The sequence below is a fragment of the Lampetra planeri genome, chromosome 3 (genome assembly GCF_965212315.1).
Source record: "Lampetra planeri chromosome 3, kcLamPlan1.2.h2, whole genome shotgun sequence".
NCBI classification, from domain to species: domain Eukaryota; kingdom Metazoa; phylum Chordata; class Hyperoartia; order Petromyzontiformes; family Petromyzontidae; genus Lampetra; species Lampetra planeri.
In genome coordinates this window covers 24,584,584-24,606,384 of record NC_136109.1, presented here as the reverse complement: position 1 = coordinate 24,606,384, position 21,801 = coordinate 24,584,584, and the positions used below count along the sequence as shown (strand labels likewise).

Sequence of the window (21,801 nt, the reverse complement as noted above, 5' to 3'; positions counted from 1 at the left end):
AGGATGACCCCAAGATACTTATAGATCTTGACTTGCTCTATTTGATCATTATTTAAGGAATGTAATTGGGGGAAAAGAACTTCCCGCTTTAGTCTTGGTGAGAAGCATAGCACCTTGGTTTTGGCAGGGTTTAGGACTAGTTTAAGAGCCACTAGCTGATGTTGTAGTTTGTTGAAATCACTTTGAAGCTTAGCAATCACGTCATCTGGAGAGTGGCCAGCAGTAATCATCACCGTGTCATCTGCAAAAAGATTAACCCTGGAATAATCCAGTTCAGTGCCCAAGTCATTTACATAAAGAGAGAACAAGAGGGGGCCGAGAATGGAACCCTGTGGAACCCCTTTTGTTATCTTAACACTGTTTGACCTCCAACCATCTGTGAATACAGTTTAAGTGCGAGAAAAGAGGTAATTTTTTAACCATTCTACTGTGTTTTCGGAAAAACCGAGGCAACTTATTTTACTAAGCAGGATGTTGTGGTCTACTGTATCAAAAGCTTTGGACAAGTCAAGAAAAAGACAGGCGCAGTACTGCTTATTATCAAGGCTACTGTAAATGTGATTCAGAGAGTCTAATGCAGCAGATGTGGTGCTGTATTTTTTTCGGAACCCAGATTGTTTTAGATGTAATAGATTGTTGGCGGACAGGAAACTGCTAATTTGGTAGTTCAATAATTTTTCTAAAATTTTCATCAACGGGGACAAAATTGAGATAAGTCGGTAGTTATTTGGATCATCTTTAAGGCCCCCTTTGTGGACGAACATAGGAATGTTTCCAATCTAGAGGAACTGATGCTTCTTTGATGGACAGGTTGAAAATATGGGCTATAGGTTTGTATATTAGGTGACCAACAGTTAGTAGAGCAAAGACGGGAATACTATCTGCTCCGGTAGAGGAAGACCCTTTGAGGTAGGACAGTTGTTTCAGAACATTACTTTCGTGGATTGGCTGAAAACTAAATTCGCTTAATGTTTGGATAGGGGTGTAGGAATTTGCATGAGCAGGGGTGACTCCCAATACATGATCAAATAGGGTACCAGCTTCAGAAAAATGAAGGTTAAAATTGTCAACTATTTTTTGGGGATCTGAAAAATATTGCCCATTTCGGTTAAGCTGAACGAGCAGATTATCTGTTTTGGATGCCTTTTCGATACATTTGATTGTTTTCCAGAAAATCCTGGCATTTCCATGAGATTCAAGGAGAGTGGAAGAGAAGTAGTCATTTTTTGTATGCCGTATTTTTTTGACGCATCTATTCCTTAAAATCCTGTATTCTAGCCAGTCATTGACCAAATTACTTTTCTAGGCCTCGACACCCCACACTTGTCAGGCGAAGACTTTGTGCTATAAACTCGATATACCCAGCGTTGCCCAGGGGAAAAATACATTTAAAATCTTCTGAAAACTTTAAAACATAACATACCAATGAAAATACAACTGTGTAATTTTAAATTTAAAACCGACCGCGCCAAGAATCGATTCTCTGAATTGCGCAAAGGAATCAAAGGTTGTCTGTGGACTCCTTTAGAATCGGCTTATTCCCGTTTAATATAAGTTGGTTATAGAGTTGATATAAACTGCTACGAATGGGAAATATCCGGCGTTGATCGGGGCAAAAATATAATTAAAAACTCCTGAAAACTTTTAAACATAACACACCAATGAAAATAAAACTCTGTAATTAAAAATGTAAACCTCCTACGCGCCAGGAATCGATTCTTTGAATTGCGCAAAGGAATCATCGAAGGTTGTGGATTCCTTTAGAATCGCCCTATTCCCGTTTAATATACTTACGTGTCGCCAAGTTTGCTTAACATTTCCAACAGACACACACATTCACACATTTAGCTTTTACATTTAATATACAAAACGTCAGCATGTACTGCTGTCATCATAGGCAAAAATATATACACCTTCACTACTCTCCCTCACCACTCTCCCTCACTCACTATCACTCACCACACACTATCACTGACCACTCACACTCACCACTCACACTCACCCTCACCACTTACCCTCACAACTCACCCTCACCACTATTCCTCACTACTTACCCTCACCACTCTCCCTCACCAATCACCCTCACCACTCACCCTCACCACCACCACTCACCCATACCACTCACGCTTACCACTCACCCTCACTACTCACCCCTCACCCTCACTACTCACCACTCACCCTCACTACTCACTAATCACCCTAACCACTCACCCTCACCACTCACCACTCATTCCCACCACTCATCCTCACCACTCACCCATCACCACTCACCCTAACCACTCACCCTCACTACTCACCCCTCTCCTTCACCACTCACCCCCACCACTCACCCCTCTCCATCACCACTCTTCCTCACCACTCACCCTTACTACTCACCCTCACCACTACTCACCACTCACTCTCACCACTCACTCTCACCCTCACCGCTCACTACTCACCCTCACCACTCACCATCACTGTGGTGGTGGTACCTGCTATGATGACAGTAGTAGTAGTACAAGCTGACGTTTTGTATGTTAAATGTCAAAAGCGAAATTAGTGAATGTGTGTGTCTGTTCAAAATGTCAAGCATACTTGGCGACACGTAAGTTTTTAAAACGGGAATAGGGTGAGTGGTGGTGGTGAGTGTTGAGGGTGAGTGGTGAGTGGTTAGGGTGAGTGGTGAGTGGTTAGGGTGAGTAGTGAGGGTGAGTGGTGAGCGTGAGTGGTGAGTGGTGAGCGTGACTGGTGAGGGAGAGTGGTGAGGGAGAGTGGTGAGGGAGAGTGGTGAGGGAGAGTGGTGAGGGAGAGTGGTGAGGGAGAGTGGTGAGGGAGAGTGGTGAGGGAGAGTGGTGAGGGAGAGTGGTGAGGGAGAGTGGTGAGGGAGAGTGGTGAAGGGAGAGTGGTGAGGGAGAGTGGTGAGGGAGAGTGGTGAGGGAGAGTGGTGAGGGAGAGTGGTGAGGGAGAGTGGTGAGGGAGAGTGGTGAGGGAGAGTGGTGAGGGAGAGTCGTGAGGGAGAGTGGTGAGGGAGAGTGGTGAGGGTGAGTGGTGAGGGTGAGTGGTGAGGGTGAGTGGTGAGGGTGAGTGGTGAGGGTGAGTGGTGAGGGTGAGTGGTGAGGGTGAGTGGTGAGGGTGAGTGGTGAGGGTGAGTGGTGAGGGTGAGTGGTGAGGGTGAGTGGTAAGTGGTGAGGGTGAGTGGTAAGTGGTGAGGGTGAGTGGTAAGGGGTGAGTGGTAAGTGGTGAGGGTGAGGGTGAGTGGTGAGGGTGCGTGGGGAGAGTGAGTGGCGGTTGTGAGTGGTGATTAGTGAGTGGTGAGGGTGAGCGTGAGTGGTGAGGTTGAGTGGTGAGCGGTGAGGGGTGATTGGTGAGGGTGCGATTGGTGAGGATGAGTGGTGAGGGTGAGTAGTGAGGGTGAGTGGTTGTTGTGAGGGTGAGTGGTGAGGGTGAGTGACGGTTGTGAGAGGTGATTAGTGAGTGGTGAGGGTGAGTGGTGAGGGTTAGTGGTGAGCATGAGTGGTGAGGGTGAGTGTTGAGCGTGAGTGGTGAGTGGTGATTGTTGAGGGTGTGATTGGTGAGGATGAGTGGTGAGTAGTGAGTGGTGAGGGTGAGTGGCGGTTGTGAGTGGTGATTAGTGAGGGGTGAGTGGTGAGGGTGAGCGTGAGTGGTGAGTGGTGAGCAGTGAGGGTGAGCAGTGAGGGTGAGCAGTGAGGGTGAGCAGTGAGGGTGAGCAGTGAGGGTGAGCAGTGAGGGTGAGCGGTGAGGGTGAGCGGTGAGGGTGAGCGGTGAGGGTGAGCGGTGAGGGTGAGCGGTGAGGGTGAGCGGTGAGGGTGAGCGGTGAGGGTGAGCGGTGATTGGTGAGCGGTGATTGGTGATTGGTGAGGGTGTGATTGGTGAGGATGAGTGGTGAGTGGTCAGGGTGAGTGGTGAGTGGTGAGGGTGAGCGGTGAGGGTGAGTGTTGAGGGTCAGTGGTGAGTAGTGGGGGTGAGGGGTGAGCGTGACTGGTGAGTGGTGAGGGAGAGTGGTGAGGGTGAGTGGTGAGGGTGAGTGGTGATTGGTGAGGGTGTGATTGGTGAGGATGAGTGGTGAGGGTGAGTAGTGAGGGTGAGTGGTTGTTGTGAGGGCGAGTGGTGAGGGTGAGTGGTGAGGGTGAGGGTGAGTGGTAAGTGGTGAGGTGAGTGGTGATTGGTGAGGGTGAGTGGGGAGGGTGAGTGGGGAGGGTGAGTGGCGGTTGTGAGTGGTGATTAGTGAGGGGTGAGTGGTGAGGGTGAGCGTGAGTGGTGAGGTTGAGTGGTGAGCGGTGAGGGTGAATGGTGAGGGTGAGTGGTGATTGGTGAGGGTGTGATTGGTGAGGATGAGTGGTGAGGGTGAGTAGTGAGGGTGAGTGGTTGTTGTGAGGGCGAGTGGTGAGGGTGAGTGGTGAGGGTGAGGGTGAGTGACGGTTGTGAGAGGTGATTGGTGAGTGGTGAAGGTGAGTGGTGAGGGTTAGTGGTGAGTGTGAGTGGTGAGGGTGAGTGAGCGTGAGTGGTGAGGGTGAGTGGTGATTGTTGAGGGTGTGATTAGTGAGGGTGAGTGGCGATTGAGTGGTGATTAGTGAGGGGTGAGTGGTGAGTGGTGAGGGTGTGATTGGTGAGGATGAGTAGTGAGTGGTGAGGGTGAGTGGCGGTTGTGAGTGGTGATTAGTGTGGGGTGTGTGGTGAGGGTGTGATTGGTGAGGATGAGTGGTGAGTAGTGAGTGGTGAGGGTGAGTGGCGGTTGTGAGTGGTGATTAGTGAGGGGTGAGTGGTGAGTGAGGGTGAGCAGTGAGGGTGAGCAGTGAGGGTGAGCAGTGAGGGTGAGTGGTGATTGGTGAGGGTGTGATTGGTGAGGGTGAGTGGTGAGGGTGAGTGGTGAGCGGTGAGTGGTGAGCGGTGAGGGTGAGTGAGGGTCAGTGGTGAGTAGTGAGGGTGAGTGGTGAGCGTGACTGGTGAGTGGTGAGGGAGAGTGGTGAGGGAGAGTGGTGAGGGAGAGTGGTGAGGGAGAGTGGTGAGGGAGAGTGGTGAGGGAGAGTGGTGAGGGAGAGTGGTGAGGGAGAGTGGTGAGGGAGAGTGGTGAGGGAGAGTGGTGAGGGAGAGTGGTGAGGGAGAGTGGTGAGGGAGAGTGGTGAGGGAGAGTGGTGAGGGAGAGTGGTGAGGGAGAGTGGTGAGGGAGAGTGGTGAGGGAGAGTGGTGAGGGTGAGTGGTGAGGGTGAGTGGTGATTGGTGAGGGTGAGTGGGGAGGGTGAGTGGGGAGGGTGAGTGGGGAGGGTGAGTGGCGGTTGTGAGTGGCGGTTGTGAGTGGTGATTAGTGAGGGGTGAGTGGTGAGGGTGAGCGTGAGTGGTGAGGTTGAGTGGTGAGCGGTGAGGGTGAATGGTGAGGGTTAGTGGTGATTGGTGAGGATGAGTGGTGAGGGTGAGTAGTGAGGGTGAGTGGTTGTTGTGAGGGTGAGTGGTGAGGGTGAGTGGTGAGGGTGAGTGGTGAGGGTGAGTGGTGAGGGTGAGTGGTGAGGGTGAGTGACGGTTGTGAGAGGTGATTGGTGAAGGTGAGTGGTGAGGGTTAGTGGTGAGCATGAGTGGTGAGGGTGAGTGTTGAGCGTGAGTGGTGAGGGTGAGTGGCGGTTGTGAGTGGTGATTAGTGAGGGGTGAGTGGTGATTAGTGAGGGGTGAGTGGTGAGGGTAAGGGTGTGATTGGTGAGGGTGAGTAGTGAGGGTGAGTGGTTGTTGTGAGTGGTGAGGGTGTGGTGAGGGTGAGTGACGGTTGTGAGAGGTGATTGGTGAGTGGTGAAGGTGAGTGGTGAGGGTTAGTGGTGAGGGTGAGTGGTGAGGGTGGGTGGTGATTGGTGAGGATGAGTGGTGAGTAGTGAGTGGTGAGGGTGAGTGGCGGTTGTGAGTGGTGATTAGTGAGGGGTGAGTGGTGAGGGTGTGATTGGTGAGGATGAGTGGTGAGTAGTGAGTGGTGAGGGTGAGTGGCGGTTGTGAGTGGTGATTAGTGAGGGGTGAGTGGTGAGGGTGAGCAGTGAGGGTGAGCAGTGAGGGTGAGTGGTGATTGGTGAGGGTGTGATTGGTGAGGATGAGTGGTGAGTGGTCAGGGTGAGTGGTGAGGGTGAGTGGTGAGGGTGAGTGGTGAGCGGTGAGGGTGAGTGAGGGTCAGTGGTGAGTAGTGAGGGTGAGTGGTGAGCGTGACTGGTGAGTGGTGAGGGAGAGTGGTGAGGGAGAGTGGTGAGGGAGAGTGGTGAGGGAGAGTGGTGAGGGAGAGTGGTGAGGGAGAGTGGTGAGGGAGAGTGGTGAGGGAGAGTGGTGAGGGAGAGTGGTGAGGGAGAGTGGTGAGGGAGAGTGGTGAGGGAGAGTGGTGAGGGAGAGTGGTGAGGGAGAGTGGTGAGGGTGAGTGGTGAGGGTGAGTGGTGAGGGTGAGTGGTGAGGGTGAGTAGTGAATGGTGAGTGTGAGGGGTGAGTGGTGATTGGTGAGGGTGAGTGGTGAGGGTGAGTGGCGGTTGTGAGTGGTGATTAGTGAGGGGTGAGTGGTGAGGGTGAGGTTGAGTGGTGAGGGTGAGGTTGAGTGGTGAGGGTGAGGTTGAGTGGTGAGGGTGAGGTTGAGTGGTGAGGGTGAGGTTGAGTGGTGAGGTTGAGTGGTGAGGGTGAGTGGTGAGCGGGGAGGGTGAGCAGTGAGGGTGAGTGGTGATTGGTGAGGGTGTGATTGGTGAGTGGTGAGGTTGAGTAGTGAGGGTGAGTGGTGAGTGGTGAGCATGAGTGGTGAGGGTGAGTGGTGATTGTTGAGGGTGTGATTGGTGAGGATGAGTGGTGAGGGTGAGTGGTGAGGGTGTGATTGGTCAGGGTGAGTGGTGAGGGTGAGTGGTGAGCGGTGAGGGTGAGTGGTGAGGGTGAGTGGCGGTTGTGAGTGGTGATGGGTGAGGGGTGAGTGGTGAGGGTGAGTGGTGAGGGTGAGTGGTGAGGGTGAGTGCTGAGTGGTGAGGGTGAGTGGTGAGAGAGTGGTTAGTTTTGAGGGTGAGTGGTGAGGGTTAGTGGAGAGTGGTGAGTGGTGATTGGTCAGTGGTGATTGGTGAGGATGAATGGCGAGTAGTGAGGGTGAGGTTGAGTGGTGAGGGTGAGTGGTGGTTGTGACGGTGAGTGGTGAGGGTGAGTGGTGAGGCTGAATGGTGAGAGTGAGTGGTGAGGGAGAGTGGTGAGGGTTAGTGGTGAGGGTTAGTGGTGAGGGTTAGTGGTGAGAGTGAGTGGTGAGGGTGAGTGGTGATTGGTGAGTGGTGATTGGTGAGTGGTGATTGGTGAGTGCTGAGGGTGAGTGCTGAGGGTGAGTGCTGAGGGTGAGTGCTGAGGGTGAGTGCTGAGGGTGAGTGCTGAGGGTGAGTGCTGAGGGTGAGTGCTGAGGGTGAGTGCTGAGGGTGAGTGCTGAGGGTGAGTGCTGAGGGTGAGTGCTGAGGGTGAGTGCTGAGGGTGAGTGCTGAGGGTGAGTGCTGAGGGTGAGTGCTGAGGGTGAGTGCTGAGGGTGAGTGCTGAGGGTGAGTGCTGAGGGTGAGTGCTGAGGGTGAGTGCTGAGGGTGAGTGCTGAGGGTGAGTGCTGAGGGTGAGTGCTGAGGGTGAGTGCTGAGGGTGAGTGCTGAGGGTGAGTGCTGAGGGTGAGTGCTGAGGGTGAGTGCTGAGGGTGAGTGCTGAGGGTGAGTGCTGAGGGAGATTGGTGAGTGGTGAGTTGTGAGGGTGAATGGTGAATAGTGATTGGGAGTGGTGAGTGGTGAGGATGAGTGGTAAGGGTGAGTTGTGAGTGGTGAATGGTGAGGGTGAATGATGAATACAGTCAATATGCACTGCTGTAATCATAGCAGGTACCACCACCATAGTATGTACTGCTCTCATCAGAGCAGGTACCACCACGACAGTATGTACTTCTGTCGTCATAGTAGGTGCCACCACACTCGGTATGTACTGCTGTTATCATACCAGGTACCACCACCACAATATGCACTGCTGTCATCATAACAGGTACCAACACAGCAGTATACACTGCTGTAGTGATAGCAGGTACCACCTCAGTCGGTATACACTGCTGTAGTGATAGTAGATACTGCTATCGAGTTGGTAGATACCGCTATAGTAAATACTAAAACAGTCAGTATATACCACTACAGTCAGTCAATACTGCTACAGTCAGTATATACTACTATACAGTCAGTACATACTACCACGGTGAGTAGCTACTAGAGTCAGTAGATACTATTATAGAGTGAGTAGATACTGCTATAGATTTTGTAGTTACTACTATAGTCAGTGGATACAACTATAGAGTCAGCAGATACTATACAGTTAGTCGTTACGAGTATATAGTCGGTAGATACTACTGTAGGCCCAGTAAATACTACTATGGTCAGTAGTTATTACAGTCACTAAATACTACTACACAGTCAGCAGCTACTACTGGCTCAGTAGATACTACGGTACAGTCAGTAGATACTACTACAGAGTCAATAGATACCACTTCCTCTGTTGTATGTAAGGTGTTGTTAGTATATATACTTACGAGGGGTAAATATATTTTTTGAGGGGGGGGGAGACCACAATTTTCGGAAACCTTTTGACATCAACTATTTACCCCACACTTTCTGCAACTTTTTGGACTTGTGAAAGCCTCTTATATATTTGTTGGTGGAGAAATGTACAAACAGCCCACCGGGCTTTGACAATACCTTAGTATCTGTGTATATATATGTAAGGTTTTTAAGAAATATATTTTTCACCCGGGCAAAGCCGGGTACTTCCACTAGTATGTAATAAAAGACTTCCACGACAGGTTGAGACTTGCGTCCTGTATTTAGTGATGACTGCTCAGCTCCGCACTCCCTTCTGTATGGTCACCCTCTTTCCCTCTCGTCACATGCACGCGCTCACTGCTCCTCCGTTCCCACGCGGCTTCCCTCGCTCTCGCTTCCCCGCGCACCGCTGGTCGACGGCGCGCCGGGAGTCAGGAGAGCTTCGGCCCTCGAGGCTGCCAGGTGGCATGACGAGATGGCGGAAATGCAGTCCGAACCCAGGCTTCCACACCGACCCCAAGTCCTCCCCTTGCCTCTTCTTATATCCCTCTCGGTGGAGCAAAGCGCCACCTCTAACCACGCCCCCCCTCAGAACCTTACCGATGGTTCCCACATGTACCCATGAGCTCCGCCTATGAACTTTGGCCCAGATGGAACCGTTTGCCCTGATTGGCTATGACCGATTCAGAAGTGCATATGCAGCCCTCCGTCGCCCGTCGGTGTGCTCTCATTACACCCCCCGCCCCTCCGGGATAAAAAACACTAGCCATCCCGGCTAGGAAGAAGGTTAACCCAAATTTCGATTTAAATCTTTCGTGACTGCAGTCTTGGAGAAGTCAATGTCATGTGAGCCCACTGAATTGTAACAGTGATCTGCCACGGCTGAGGTGTTTGTCCTACCATGTTTCAGGTCTGCTTTATGTTCACGGATGCGGTCCGAGATATGTCGTTTGGTTTCTCCAATGTAACTGCTACCACAGAGGCAACTTAGTTTGTAGACGCCAGGGTAGTGTATGTTGTGGTTCCAGACAAGACAGAGGTTCTCTGCAAGCCATCTGGCTACCATGAGAGATTCGTTCATGAGGCGACCCACATATACAAACACAGAGACAATTTCAGCCAAGAAGATGGATTCTGGCTCAGCAATCATTGGAAGGACGTAATAAACCATTTTGAATCTTAACTGATTGTGTTCACGTTTAAGGTGACTTTCAGACTGCAGTCCACTCACTGGCATTGACTATATATCTTTTATTCTCCGCAGGGAATGGATTCTTTGCTCCGCTGCAAGTCTCCTATCACCACTCTCCCATTGACATATTTCGTTGCTTCCTCTTAGTACCTTTCACGCGACGGTCAATGGTATAGTGTATAGCAGATTGTATAATAATAAATAGTATAAAAGTGTAATGTTTAATACAATGTATAAGGTAATTGTATAGTGAATATACAGCAGTGTGGTATACAGTAGGGTGGGTAGAATAATACATAGTGTAATATTACAATGTATAGTCTATACGCATATTAGTTGCTGCAGCTCCATACTATTAACATTCCTTCCCTTTATTAATGCTAACCATACTCCCTCCCGTTGATGCTGCTAATCCTGCATAATGTACGGGCATATTATGACTTTGAAACCCCCCGCCCACCACCTACGCATTCCACAAGTTATGACTAATCCCATATCTGCATTTCCCATAAATATGCTAAATTCCTCTTGACATGCAAATTATTTTGTCAATGCGCTCTTCCCCCTCCAACCCAGCTTAAATATACGCTCCATGCCTGGTGGTGTTTCATTCAGACGCTGTCTTTCCGACAGACCCGTTCTACACCTGAGGACGGCTGCTTGCGTTGTGGCCGAAACGTCGTGAGAATTATTTTATAATGTTTTATTTTTATTATTTTATTATTTACCTTCTACGTGACTTTACCGAAAGAACCAAGAAAAAGGTTAACCCAGATAATGGAGATAATGGGAGAGCAATACCGCAGAACCCGGCGAGAATCAGAACAACAATAACAGAATGCATAAAATTGAACGCAACGAACGAACACGAAAAAACCAGCGTGAAATAGGAAGGATTAACGAAATCGGCTCGACTTGGAACGTGCGGCCTCGCTGGCTCCGACGCAGCCAGAGGTGGAAGTGCCGACAGTGCGGCAGCGGATGCAGCCAACGTAGGGCTGGCTCGAGCGGAGTTGTCAGCAGCAGAAGTCCTCAGGGCCTGGGCGGCTGTGGGCGGCAAAACAGAGTCTTTCGGGGGATCAACCGGCAACTGGGTTGGCGCGTCGGATGCATCAGTCCCCGGCAAGCCAATCTTTGGAGATGACGAACCGACGCGCGGAGGAAAGAATGGTTTCAACCGGGACGTGTGAACGAACCAACGACGGGATCCCGCCCGGATGTGCACACAATGAGGATGCCGAATTTCAACCGACTCCACAGGCCCCTGCCACAGCCTGCAAAATTTGAGAGAGATGCCCAATGGCCAAAGGCACCTCTCCCAAAGGCATCTGAGGGCAATGAAGCCAGGCCCGATCACCCACAGACCACGGCATTCCGCGGCCAGACCTTCGTGCACAACGCTCGTTACGAGCTTGAGTTTTGGGCGATGATGGTGATCCGTCGGAGAAACAGCAGGAGCCGGAGCAGCAGGCAGAGTCGGCGATCGAGGGCAGCCCCTACACTCCCTCACGAAGTGGCCCAAGCGGCCACACCTGAAGCAAGTGATGGCCGTCCGCCGGGCATCCCCATCCTCCTGCTGATGCAGACCACCGAACCTCCGGCATCGCGAAGGGTCATCTGAACCCCGACCCCAACGAGGCACAGCAGTGGCCAACTGCCCTCAGCAGTTGCGTGCTCCGGTGGGATGTCCACCACTTTAGTCGGTGACCACCCCTTGGGCTCACCATCCCGAGCATGGTCGCCCGTCCACGCAGCCATCTGGGACCAGCACTGCAGGCTCTCATGCGCGTGAAGACACCTAGCACATCATGCCCGCAAGAGGGCAAGACCACTCCAATGTCCCTTGCCAAGGCCAACATGCAGTCCATGACCAATGAGTCAAGAACCTCCTGCTTAACATCGGGGTAGGCGGCCAAAGCCAATGCTATAAGGGCACTTCAGTAGGCGAGCGGAGACTCTGAGCTTCCCCTTCTCCGTTGCATAAACTTTCATCAGGTGCTGGAAGGTGGTTCATAGACCTCCGCAATTTTGGCATAAACACTTTCAAGCGTCTTCTTCTTCTCAGGAGGGATCGATCTAAAGACCGCTAGAGCATTGTCGTCCAGGACAGTTGGAAAAGCGACCAGCGCCTCCTCCTCTGACCATTGCACCGACTGGAACGCTGCATCAAACCTCCAAGTGAAGGCACTCCAATCACCGCCGGCAGCGATGAATTATTTTACGTGCGGAAGCTGGCGGGTACGCTCAGCCCCGTGTTGCCTAGCAGGAGCAGCAGCCCCCGCAGCCAGCGCGCACCGCGGTTCACTGGAAATGGCGGGCTCCGACCGCGCCTCAGCCACGCCGCCCAAGATGGCGGCGTCCTGCCGCGTGGTCTCCACAGCGCGCGTAATGGCAGAAGCTTCCCCAGTGCCCGCGACGGCGGCCGTCGTTTCCGCAGGGGGACTCTCCGAGGCTCCAGTCTGGAGCCTCTGCACGTCACCCCTCAGCAGTACCTTCTGCGGGCGCCCTGACGACGTGGACGAGGTGACGAGCGATACCAGCTGGAGAAGCACTGTCCGCAGCGACTCCAGCTGCTCTGGCGCGGCAACTTCACCAGCCGTGGTTCCTGTAACCGGGACCATGGAACCCGGGGTCGGCAGGTCCTGGGTCACCGCCTCGTCATCGTCGGAAGAATCAACAGGTGGGTTCTTCTTCTTGAGATGCTTGGACATTTCTCTTTCTGTTGTATGTTTCCGTCTCCAGAAGAACCACTTCTGACTCCAATGTAATAAACGACTTCCACAACGACTCTGGACTGGTGTCTTTTATTTAACAGAATGTCCACACAGCACTGCTCTCTCTCTCTGGATGGCTTCTCTCTCTCTACTGCCGTGACGCACGCTCTCCCTCTTCCACCGTCGCGGCACGTCTCTTTCTCTCTCCACGCTAGCTGCAGGCTGGCAGCGCGCTGGGAGGAGAGAAGGCTTCGCTGGCAGAGCCCGCCACGTAGCCGTTGGCGAGTAGAGGTAGGTGATGATGCAGACCGGACTCCAGGCTCCCCACACCAACCTCGAGTCCTCTACTGCCTCTGCTTATATGCCCCCCGGCAGAGCTAAGCTCCGCCTACAGCCACGCCCCCTCGTGGAACCCTCTAGTTGATTCTCGAATATTCTCCGTAGCTCCGCCCATTACCTTTGGCCTAGATTTAATCCCTATTCCCGATTTGGATACCGGTTACCCAGCGGTGGCCGTGCAGATGTCCCCTGTAACCCCCTAGGTGGCGCTCTTTCATTACACAAGTATTGTATTGTTTCTAAACAGGTAAGGAGATGGTGGACTACATCGCCGCGTATCTAACTGGGCTACGTGACCGGCCTGTGATCCCATCCGTGCGGCCTGGCTACCTCCGTCCCCTGCTGCCCCCTGGCCCCGCGCAGCAAGGAGAACCCTGGGAGAGAATCTTTGAGGACGTGGAGCGGCTCATCATGCCTGGGGTAATGCACCCAGCCAGAGAAACGTGAATAAGATAGGATCCAGCCAGGATCATGCTTTACAACATGTGGTGTAACCTGAAAAAACATCGGACCACTATTTATTTTCTGCTGTATTAATGCAAGTTGTGGCGTGCATGCAGATTGCACACTGGCAGAGCCCACACATGCATGGATATTTCCCAGCACTCAACTCGTACCCATCGCTTCTTGGTGACATGCTGGCGACTGGGATGAATTGTGTCGGCTTCACATGGGTACGTCTGTGTGTAAAAGTGCCGTATTTGCATAACGACAGCAACGACTATTCACCACTAAGTGGCGGTGATGTCACCACACAGCGCTTGTGCCAGGCTCGGTGCATACACAATGAGTGACAGTACATATAAAACAGATCGATGGACAACCATCAAAAATCATGCGGGAACTCTTTGAGATATGCATCTTAGTTAAATGAAGACATTTGGAAACGTTTTGAGAACAAGATGCAAAGGTAACAATACAAATGTACAAATTTAACTAAAGTTTGAAAACATTTGCTAAATAATTTTAATAGTTTATTACACAATCATTACAGCAAATGAAGTATTTACATTTTATATAAAATCGCGTAATGTTGAATAAAACGTGTTAATGGATATATTTTAAGATATGTAAGTAAAAAATATATATTCAGTGAATTGGGGGGGGGGGTCCAGGGAAGATCAGATATTGCTTGCCACGAATGTTTAACATGGGCAGACTTAATCTGGCCCAAAAAAAATTCAGATTTTTTTTATTTACAGAAAAAAAAACACGTGCAAGAATTGTTTTTTTTACAAATTCAATATACAATTTATTTGCAAGCTGAGACTGTAGGAAGGTTATTTGATTCAAGTAAAATTCCTTGTTTTATTGGATATTGAGGAGCTCCAACGCTATTATTAAAACTATGGTAATAAGGGGACCGTTTGTGTTTTGTAACTGTTGATGCGTGATCTGGGCCAGGCATCTAACCCGGCCTCCACGGAGCTGCAGATAGTGATGACGGACTGGCTGGTGAACATGCTGTCCCTCCCTGACACCTTTCGACATGATCACCCAGACGGATGTGGAGGTGGAGTCATACAGGTCCTTCATCTATATCATCATATTTGCAACACTTTGGTTTACAAAGCAGTACATTTAAAATCTAAATACATCTAAAACGATTAACAGAATAGGCAAGAAAGATTAGAAGCAAACATTTAAGGGGTGGAGAGTGGAGACAGACAGGAGACCATACTCAAAAGAGTATGGATTCCTGCAGTCACGAACGCTTCAAATCAAGACAGACAGGAGAATTGATATGATGGCGCTGTGGGAAATACAAGTTGGAAGTGATGTGTTTAAGAAGAGATTTGAATGCTAGAAGTGGCCAGTTGATATAAATGAGTGATAGCAATTGTCATAGTAACCGCAATGTAATAGTGACCTACTGTCACATTTGTTCATCAGGGTGCTTGCATTGCCTGCATGTGTAGCATAGTTGCCTCCAAGGTCAGTGGACCATTTTTAAAAAAACTTTTGATCAATTATAATTATTAATGTATCAGTTTGTTGCACTCATCCCAAAATTGTGTGTGCGTGTGTACTTGCGTATTTGTCGAACAGAGCTCAGTGAGCGAATCCACCATGCTGGCCCTCCTGGCGGCACGGACACGCGCTCTTACACAGTTACGCGGGGATGTGAGCCAGGACATCGGCAATGATGCACTCCTCAACTCACGACTTGTGGGATACACCTCAGACCAGGTGTGCCAGTCTACACTCTCTAATGCTCGTGCCCACCTTATGTTTAAAAAAAAAATTATTTCTCCCCCCCCACACACAAATTTTCATTTTAATTCACATATATAATAGCCCAGATCTGTCCTTCTGTGACTGTGATTAACACCCCCGGATTGGTTGAAGTGCGTCACGTGACCGCAAGCTAGCAGCCAACCAGAGGTACGCCCTCCCAAACATGTACGCTCCCAGATTGGTTGAAGTGCGTCACGTGACCGCGAGCTGGCCACTTCCGTATGTGGTGCACCCCGCACCTCGGAGGCCCGAGAAGCAGCAACATGACGGCCACAGCGCCGGAGACGCAGCCACGGAAAGCTGACGGTCGATCCACTCACACACGGCTCACTCATACACACAGCTCACTCACACACACACGATCACATGCAGCTCAGAGGAGATGGGTGAGTCAGAGTGAGGCAGAGCCATGCTCCGTCCACTGCTGCCCTGAGGGACCCCCGTGCTCTCCACTGCTGGCTTGAGGGAGAGCCGCGCTGTCTCCACTGCTGCCGTGAGGGAGCCAGACGCACTCTCTCCACTGCTGCCCTGAGGCAGAGCCGTGCTCGCTCCGCTGCTGCCCCGAGGGAGAGCCATGCTCTATCCACTGCTGCCCTGAGGGAGAGCCGTGCTCTGTCCATTACATTAGTATTCGAGTTTTTTTGGTGCTTAAATCCACTGCTGGATCAAGGCCCACCGCACGCTGTGCGAGTGGATCACTTGACCAGTCTGTTGGGGGGTGCTGCAGGCTGTGGTTGTTCAGGGACGTTGCAGGCTGTGGTTGTTAGGGGGCGCCTTAGGCGCCCCCTAACAACCTAGTAAAAGAATATTGAACATTATCGTACACTTTTAATGAATGATGCTTCAATCAGAGCGTGTGGAAAATGCTGCCTGCTTCTACTTATTTTCCCTCTCTAAACTTAAATCTAGTCACACCTCCGATTAGCACGTTTGGCTACGGACTGTGCGAAAGACGTTCAACATACATCCATACATAATTAAAGAGTACGAATGAAGGTGAATTCTGACGACCGCCAGGCTCACTCGTCAGTGCTGAAGGCGAGCCTCGTGTCGCTGGTGAGGCTGCGCTCGCTGCCCACGGACTTGGAGTTCTCGCTGCGCGGGGAGACGCTCCGACGCGCCGTGGAGGAGGACCGAGCACAGGGACTTGTCCCGTTCTTCGTGAGTTACTTAACTCCAAGCGTGAATTTGTTTATCGATGCAATGTTCACAAACATTTATTATTACAGTACTGTACTTGATTGGATTACCCAGAAAAAAACCCCATCACTGAGTGTCTGGGGCCATTTAGACAATTTGTTTTTAGAGAATGTTCATATGTTCATAGGATACTGGAACATCTAAGAGCCTACACATGCAAGGCAAAACACTGAAATTCCACACATATGTCAGAAACCTCCATGTTGTACAGTACTGTATTTGACTGCCTAGAAGTTACTGAATTACTCATAATGGGGTTTGTATTTCTATTGAGATTCTGCACCACATACTTGAATATTTGTTCACAGGAGTCATATAGTACTTGTATTGATTCTATTTGAAGGATTCTTAACTTTTAAGCTTCACACATATAGCCACTGTTACTTATCAACATAACTTGATGATATCACGTACTCTGGAAACCCCATTCATTCAGTTATGCTGCAAGAAAGTGCTTTGCAACACAACCAGGCCACAATATGAACATGACAAGGATGCAACAACTTTCACATTAATTAAAATTTTGGCTTTGGTGTGGTTCAATTAGATGTGGTACTTGGTGTCACTTGTGTAATACGAGAGTTCACCGACGGTCGCCGATCGGTGGGATAGGCTCCGCCGCTTCAGCCATCAGCCAATTAGATGGATACGCCAAGTTCAAGGGCGGAGCTGAATGGTTCTTGTGGGTAACCATCCAGAAGGTTCGTGAGGGGGCGTGGCTATAGGCGGGGGAAGCTCGGGGTCAGTGTGTGGAGTCTAGAGGCGAGACCATGTCTCGCGCCTCCGGCACGCCAGCGGCCACGTGGCGGGCTGGAGCGGGGAAGCGTGAGCGAGTTGTGCGCGGAGCAACAACATCTAACGCACGGAACGAGAGTGGAGCGGTGTCTGTGTGAAGAGAACACGGAGCTGTCCAGCCGACGAGAAATACACAATAAAGAAGACACGAACTACAGATCATCGTCAAAGTGCTTTATTACACTTGTATGGAACAAAAGATATGATGGGGGTGTAATTTCCCTGCTAATTAGCCATGTAAGCTGACAGGATATATGCAACAGAGCTACTCAGTTTGTTTGATCGTTTCCACAAACAATATGGCTCAGATGACGATAGCTCTCTTGGTAAAAGAACTACGTGTGTATTAATGCTTTCGTGCTCTCACCACCATGCATCTTGTGCGTACGTGTATAGGTGTGCGCAACCCTTGGCACAACAGGCGTCTGCGCGTTTGACAACATGGCTGAACTGGGCCCAATCTGTGAGATGTGGTCTTTGAATTTCTCTTATTCCTAACACCCTAAGTTCATAACCATTCTAATCGCACCTCCGATTATCACGGTTGGCTACGTACGGTGCGAAAGAAGTTCGACATACATACACACAAACTTAAGTCCTTACCAATGAGATTTTAAAGCAGGAGCAAAATGTTTGCTTACTGTAACTCATTTGTTTAGACCTGGTTTAGGAAACCTTTTTACAAGCAAGAGCCAAACATCAGGGTGAAACACGATTATTGGCTTTTCTTGCAATCCACTCAGGCCGCCAGGAGGGGCTGTGGCTGCACGTTGACGCGGCGTACGCGGGCACTGCCTTCCTGTGTCCCGAGCTGCGTGACCCCCTGCGCGGGGTAGAGTTTGCCGACTCGTTCGTGGTCAACATGGGCAAGTGGATGATGGTGAATCAGGACTGCGCCGTATTTTGGTGAGGCCTCCGTGAATCGTGCAAAATACGTTTTGGACAAGATCATGTTTGCCTTGTTGCACGAAACACAAGCTCTTAAGGTTTGTTTATTTGGATTTTATGTTTCACTTCTCAATGTCAGATATTTATATGACCTGGAAACCAATCATATATACCTGTTTAATATGCTTCGATATCCTGTCTTCTGCGAAGTGAAGTGCCAAAGAGTGCCGTGACAGCATTCCCACCCCACTGGCAACCGACTGATCGGTTTCATGAATGCTACAAGGGCATTGAATGAAAGATATCCCACCCACTGTGACACCTCTTGAACCAACTGTCACAGTTCAGCTACGTAATCGCATGCCTCTTATTGGCAAGCCTCCTACACTTGACCGCAAGCTAAGAGCCCGACTCACTGTGCCAGGGTGGCGGACAAGCGGAGTCTGCAGAGCACGTTCTGCGTGGAGCCGCACTACTTACAGCACGAGCACTCCGGTTCGGTCATAGACTTCATGGTGGGTGAATTTGCTGCACTTAACATGCTTTGCTCGTAAAATGGCATGCATTCGTGGAAGAGAACAGATTATTTCTAGATTTGAAGCTTTCGTGACTGCAAGGAATCATACTATTAGGTTTTTTCGGTAAAGTCACGTAGCTAAAAAAATTAATAAAAGTAAAAATAGAAATAAAATAATAAATCACGTTTCGGAGGCAACACAAGTCTCCGTCATCAGGTAGAACCGTCACAGCTAGATTTAGTGTATCAAGTGTGGCAAAAAATTTCAAAATACAAGTTCATAAATACAAGTTGAGAGGGGGAGGAGCTTATCTGAGTGTTGTAGCCAATGAATGGAACGTATTGCGGGGGGGGGGGGGGGGCTAAAAGAGAACAACAGGTCACATGCTAAAGGTGCACATGATGCTAGAAGAGAACGACAATGCACATGTTGTTTTACCCAGTGTTGGTGGCCATCCAAATACAAAAAAGGAGAGTGCTGTTAAACACTGGGGATGTTAACACTCGGTAAAGTAGAATAGTACCTGTCAAATAAGATGGTCCAAAATGTGTAGTTAAATCTTTTTTTCATGGTTAATAATATCTTTCCAATGATTACTCAGTTTGTACCCATCATCACGGTTGAAATTATGTCTGTTTGTATATCTGGATGGCTTCGTGTACAAACCTTTGATGGTAGCCAGAGGGTTTGCCAGAGCACCTTGGTCTCGGAAAAAAAACAATATCATGAGAGCCCACAGCGTTGTAGCAATGATCGGCAACGGTGAAAGACTCAATTTTGCCGTGTTTCAGATCTGACTTGTGCTCGCGGACACAATCAGAGACATGACGTTTCGTTTCCCCAATGTAACAATCACCACAGCTGCAACTCAGTTTATAGACTCCAGGGTATTGCAAGTCAGGGATGACATCCTTCACAGATGGAATTAGATCACGGATTTTATGTACTGTACTGAATCGGACTTGGATCTTATGTTTGTTTAGAAGTTTGGAGATCTTTTTGGTCACGCCTGCTATGTATGGCAACGTGATAGTTTTGATCGGAGTTTCAAGTGGCTGTTTCTGTATGGTGGGAGAAACAGCTTGGCGGATGGTGCGGTCAGAGTATCCGTTCATCCTGAGGGCCTGATGTACATGTCTTAATTCACTGGCCAGGTCGTGTTGGTCAGAAATGCCATGAGCTCTGTGGTATAGCGTTTTGATGAGATAATTCTTTTGAGATGGGTGGTGGTGGGAATCGGGTTTCAAGTAGGAATCTGTGTGGGTGGCTTTCCTGTAGACAGAATGTCCCAAGGATCCGTCAGGTCTCCTCTCAAACAGAATATCTAAGAATGGTAGTTTGCCATCTTTCTCCACTTCCATGGTGAATCTGATGGATGGGTGTCTGGAATTGATGTGGTCCAAGAAGTGGTTCAATGCTGGGAGGCCATGTGGCCAAATGACGAAAGTGGCATCCACATACCTTTTCCACAGGGAAGGACGCAGGGTGGATGTCTGGATGGCGTCTGATTCAAACTTTTCCATGAACATATTGGCTATCACTGGTGACAAGGGGGAGCCCATAGGGGTACCCTCATTCTGTTTGTAGAAAGTGCCATTCCAGGTAAAATAAGTGTTGGTGAGGCAATGCCTAACCAGCGCAGGTACATCCGAATTCAATCCATGTTGGACCAAGTCCTCAATTATTGTTAGGGTGTCAGGCACTGGGACTTTGGTAAACAGAGATACTACATCAAAACTGACGAGGATATAATCAGGAGATAGTACCATGTCCTTGACCATAGAGACCAATTTTTATTTTATTTTTTTACCTACGTGACTTTACCGAAAAAACCTAAGAACAGTTTATGCTCTATTACATTATGTCTAGGCGTACCAGGCCAACAGCTCTGATATTCTTGGTGCAAAGAGTTTGATCGCCTTTATACAATCTTAAATTATTTCACAAACACACTCGAACATTTTATGTGGGTATATTTGCTCTGAGAATACAGCAGATAACATCAGAAAGCACCATCTTGTCAAGATGTCAATAAAATTAGTTAAACTTGTTCTCTCTCTTTAAAAAAACATAGTTTAGCTCAGCAATTGACCTTAATATGAAAGTCTATTCTGATGTATTTAACAGCGGTTCCATTGTATTGAACATGTTTCTCTGCATTCTGTAAGAAAACACAGATATAATGTCATTTTTGCTGTAACCAGTGACACCCACGCCGTTATAATTTTGCTTAGATATGTGGGAACGTTGTGGAAGTTGGGGGGGGGCGGGAGGTGGACATGGGGGCCCATATCAAGTAGTCAAGGGAGCTAATGAGCACTATTAAATGAGGGGGGCTCATATTTTCACCCACCATGATTCAGCAACTGTCCTCATGCCAAGTACATTACATGATTGTGCTGTGAAATTTGTGTTAATGATCGGGGTGGTGTTTTCGTGCAGCACTGGCAGATCCCCCTGACTGTGCGTTTCCGCTCGCTCAAGCTGTGGTTTGTGATTCGCTCGTTCGGGCTGGACGGCCTGCAGGACCACGTGCGCAGGGTGAGGGCCTCGTGTGACATGCGCTCCTAGTCACTGACACTCAGGACAGTTGAAACCAATGATCATATTTACTTATACTAATTGTGGAAGGGGTATATCAATGTTGTATGTTTTTCTACAGACCAATAAACTTGCAAGGTATTTTGAAAGCCTCGTCAGGGAAGACCCCCACTTCGAAATTCCAGCGAAGAGCAACTTGGGACTCGTTGTGTTTCGTCTCCAGGTGAGATTTTACAGCTTTTCCCCATGAAATTGCAGATGCAATGGAACGCTTTTAATTACTGGCCTCCACGTTAGACTCTCCCCCTCGCTTTCCTCCTTTTGCTCTGCCCTCAGGTCCTTTCTTTTTTCTATCGCTTATTCACTTCCACTGCCTCCACCCCTACCGGTTCCTTCCCCCACTTCTAACCCACTCCCGGTCCACTTCCTACTACGACCCTAATTCCTGACCCAGCTCCCACGTGTAATTTTCTCTATGTGCACCTAACCACATCTCTCCCCCAGTCATCCACTCTGCTCCTCAATCAGCTCAACGATCCGGCCACCAGACCTCTGCCCCTACTACCCTTCACCTACCCTCGTCCATGTCCAGCCATACCACCTATCTTACCACTTCATGCACGTGCCCCATAACTAGCTGCCTCTCATGCACGTTGCACCCATCTGTCACCCTCATTCACCATCACACTCCACATTATTACTCCTTCCCTACCCCTGCAACATCATGCTCCATTCCCAGCCCCTGTCCCTCTATCCCTCCATCACCCCCCTCACTGACAGCTGCTCCACCCCACCCGTTGCTCCCCTTTTGCCCCTTTGTGTACCGCCGTTAGCTTGCATTGTAG

General features: G+C 49.7%; 1 protein-coding gene across 4 annotated transcripts in view; it reads left to right on the top strand.

The window, feature by feature from the left end:
• The window catches only part of LOC144742123 (histidine decarboxylase-like), a 48,319-nt gene that overhangs the window by 25,020 nt on the left and 1,498 nt on the right, over positions 1 to 21,801 (top strand). For 2 of the 4 annotated variants that reach the window (XM_078624640.1, XM_078624641.1), the window contains exons 2-12: positions 12,653 to 12,728; positions 13,024 to 13,196; positions 13,337 to 13,450; positions 14,181 to 14,303; positions 14,826 to 14,966; positions 16,032 to 16,175; positions 17,406 to 17,472; positions 17,753 to 17,915; positions 18,322 to 18,412; positions 20,858 to 20,956; positions 21,078 to 21,179. In XM_078624640.1, coding sequence (XP_078480766.1) covers positions 13,032 to 13,196; positions 13,337 to 13,450; positions 14,181 to 14,303; positions 14,826 to 14,966; positions 16,032 to 16,175; positions 17,406 to 17,472; positions 17,753 to 17,915; positions 18,322 to 18,412; positions 20,858 to 20,956; positions 21,078 to 21,179 — 1,209 coding nt within the window. In that variant the 5' untranslated portion in view covers positions 12,653 to 12,728; positions 13,024 to 13,031. The remainder of the gene's footprint in view (positions 1 to 12,652; positions 12,729 to 13,023; positions 13,197 to 13,336; positions 13,451 to 14,180; positions 14,304 to 14,825; positions 14,967 to 16,031; positions 16,176 to 17,405; positions 17,473 to 17,752; positions 17,916 to 18,321; positions 18,413 to 20,857; positions 20,957 to 21,077; positions 21,180 to 21,801) is intronic. The other 2 variants (XM_078624625.1, XM_078624632.1) reach the window with 1 other exon arrangement.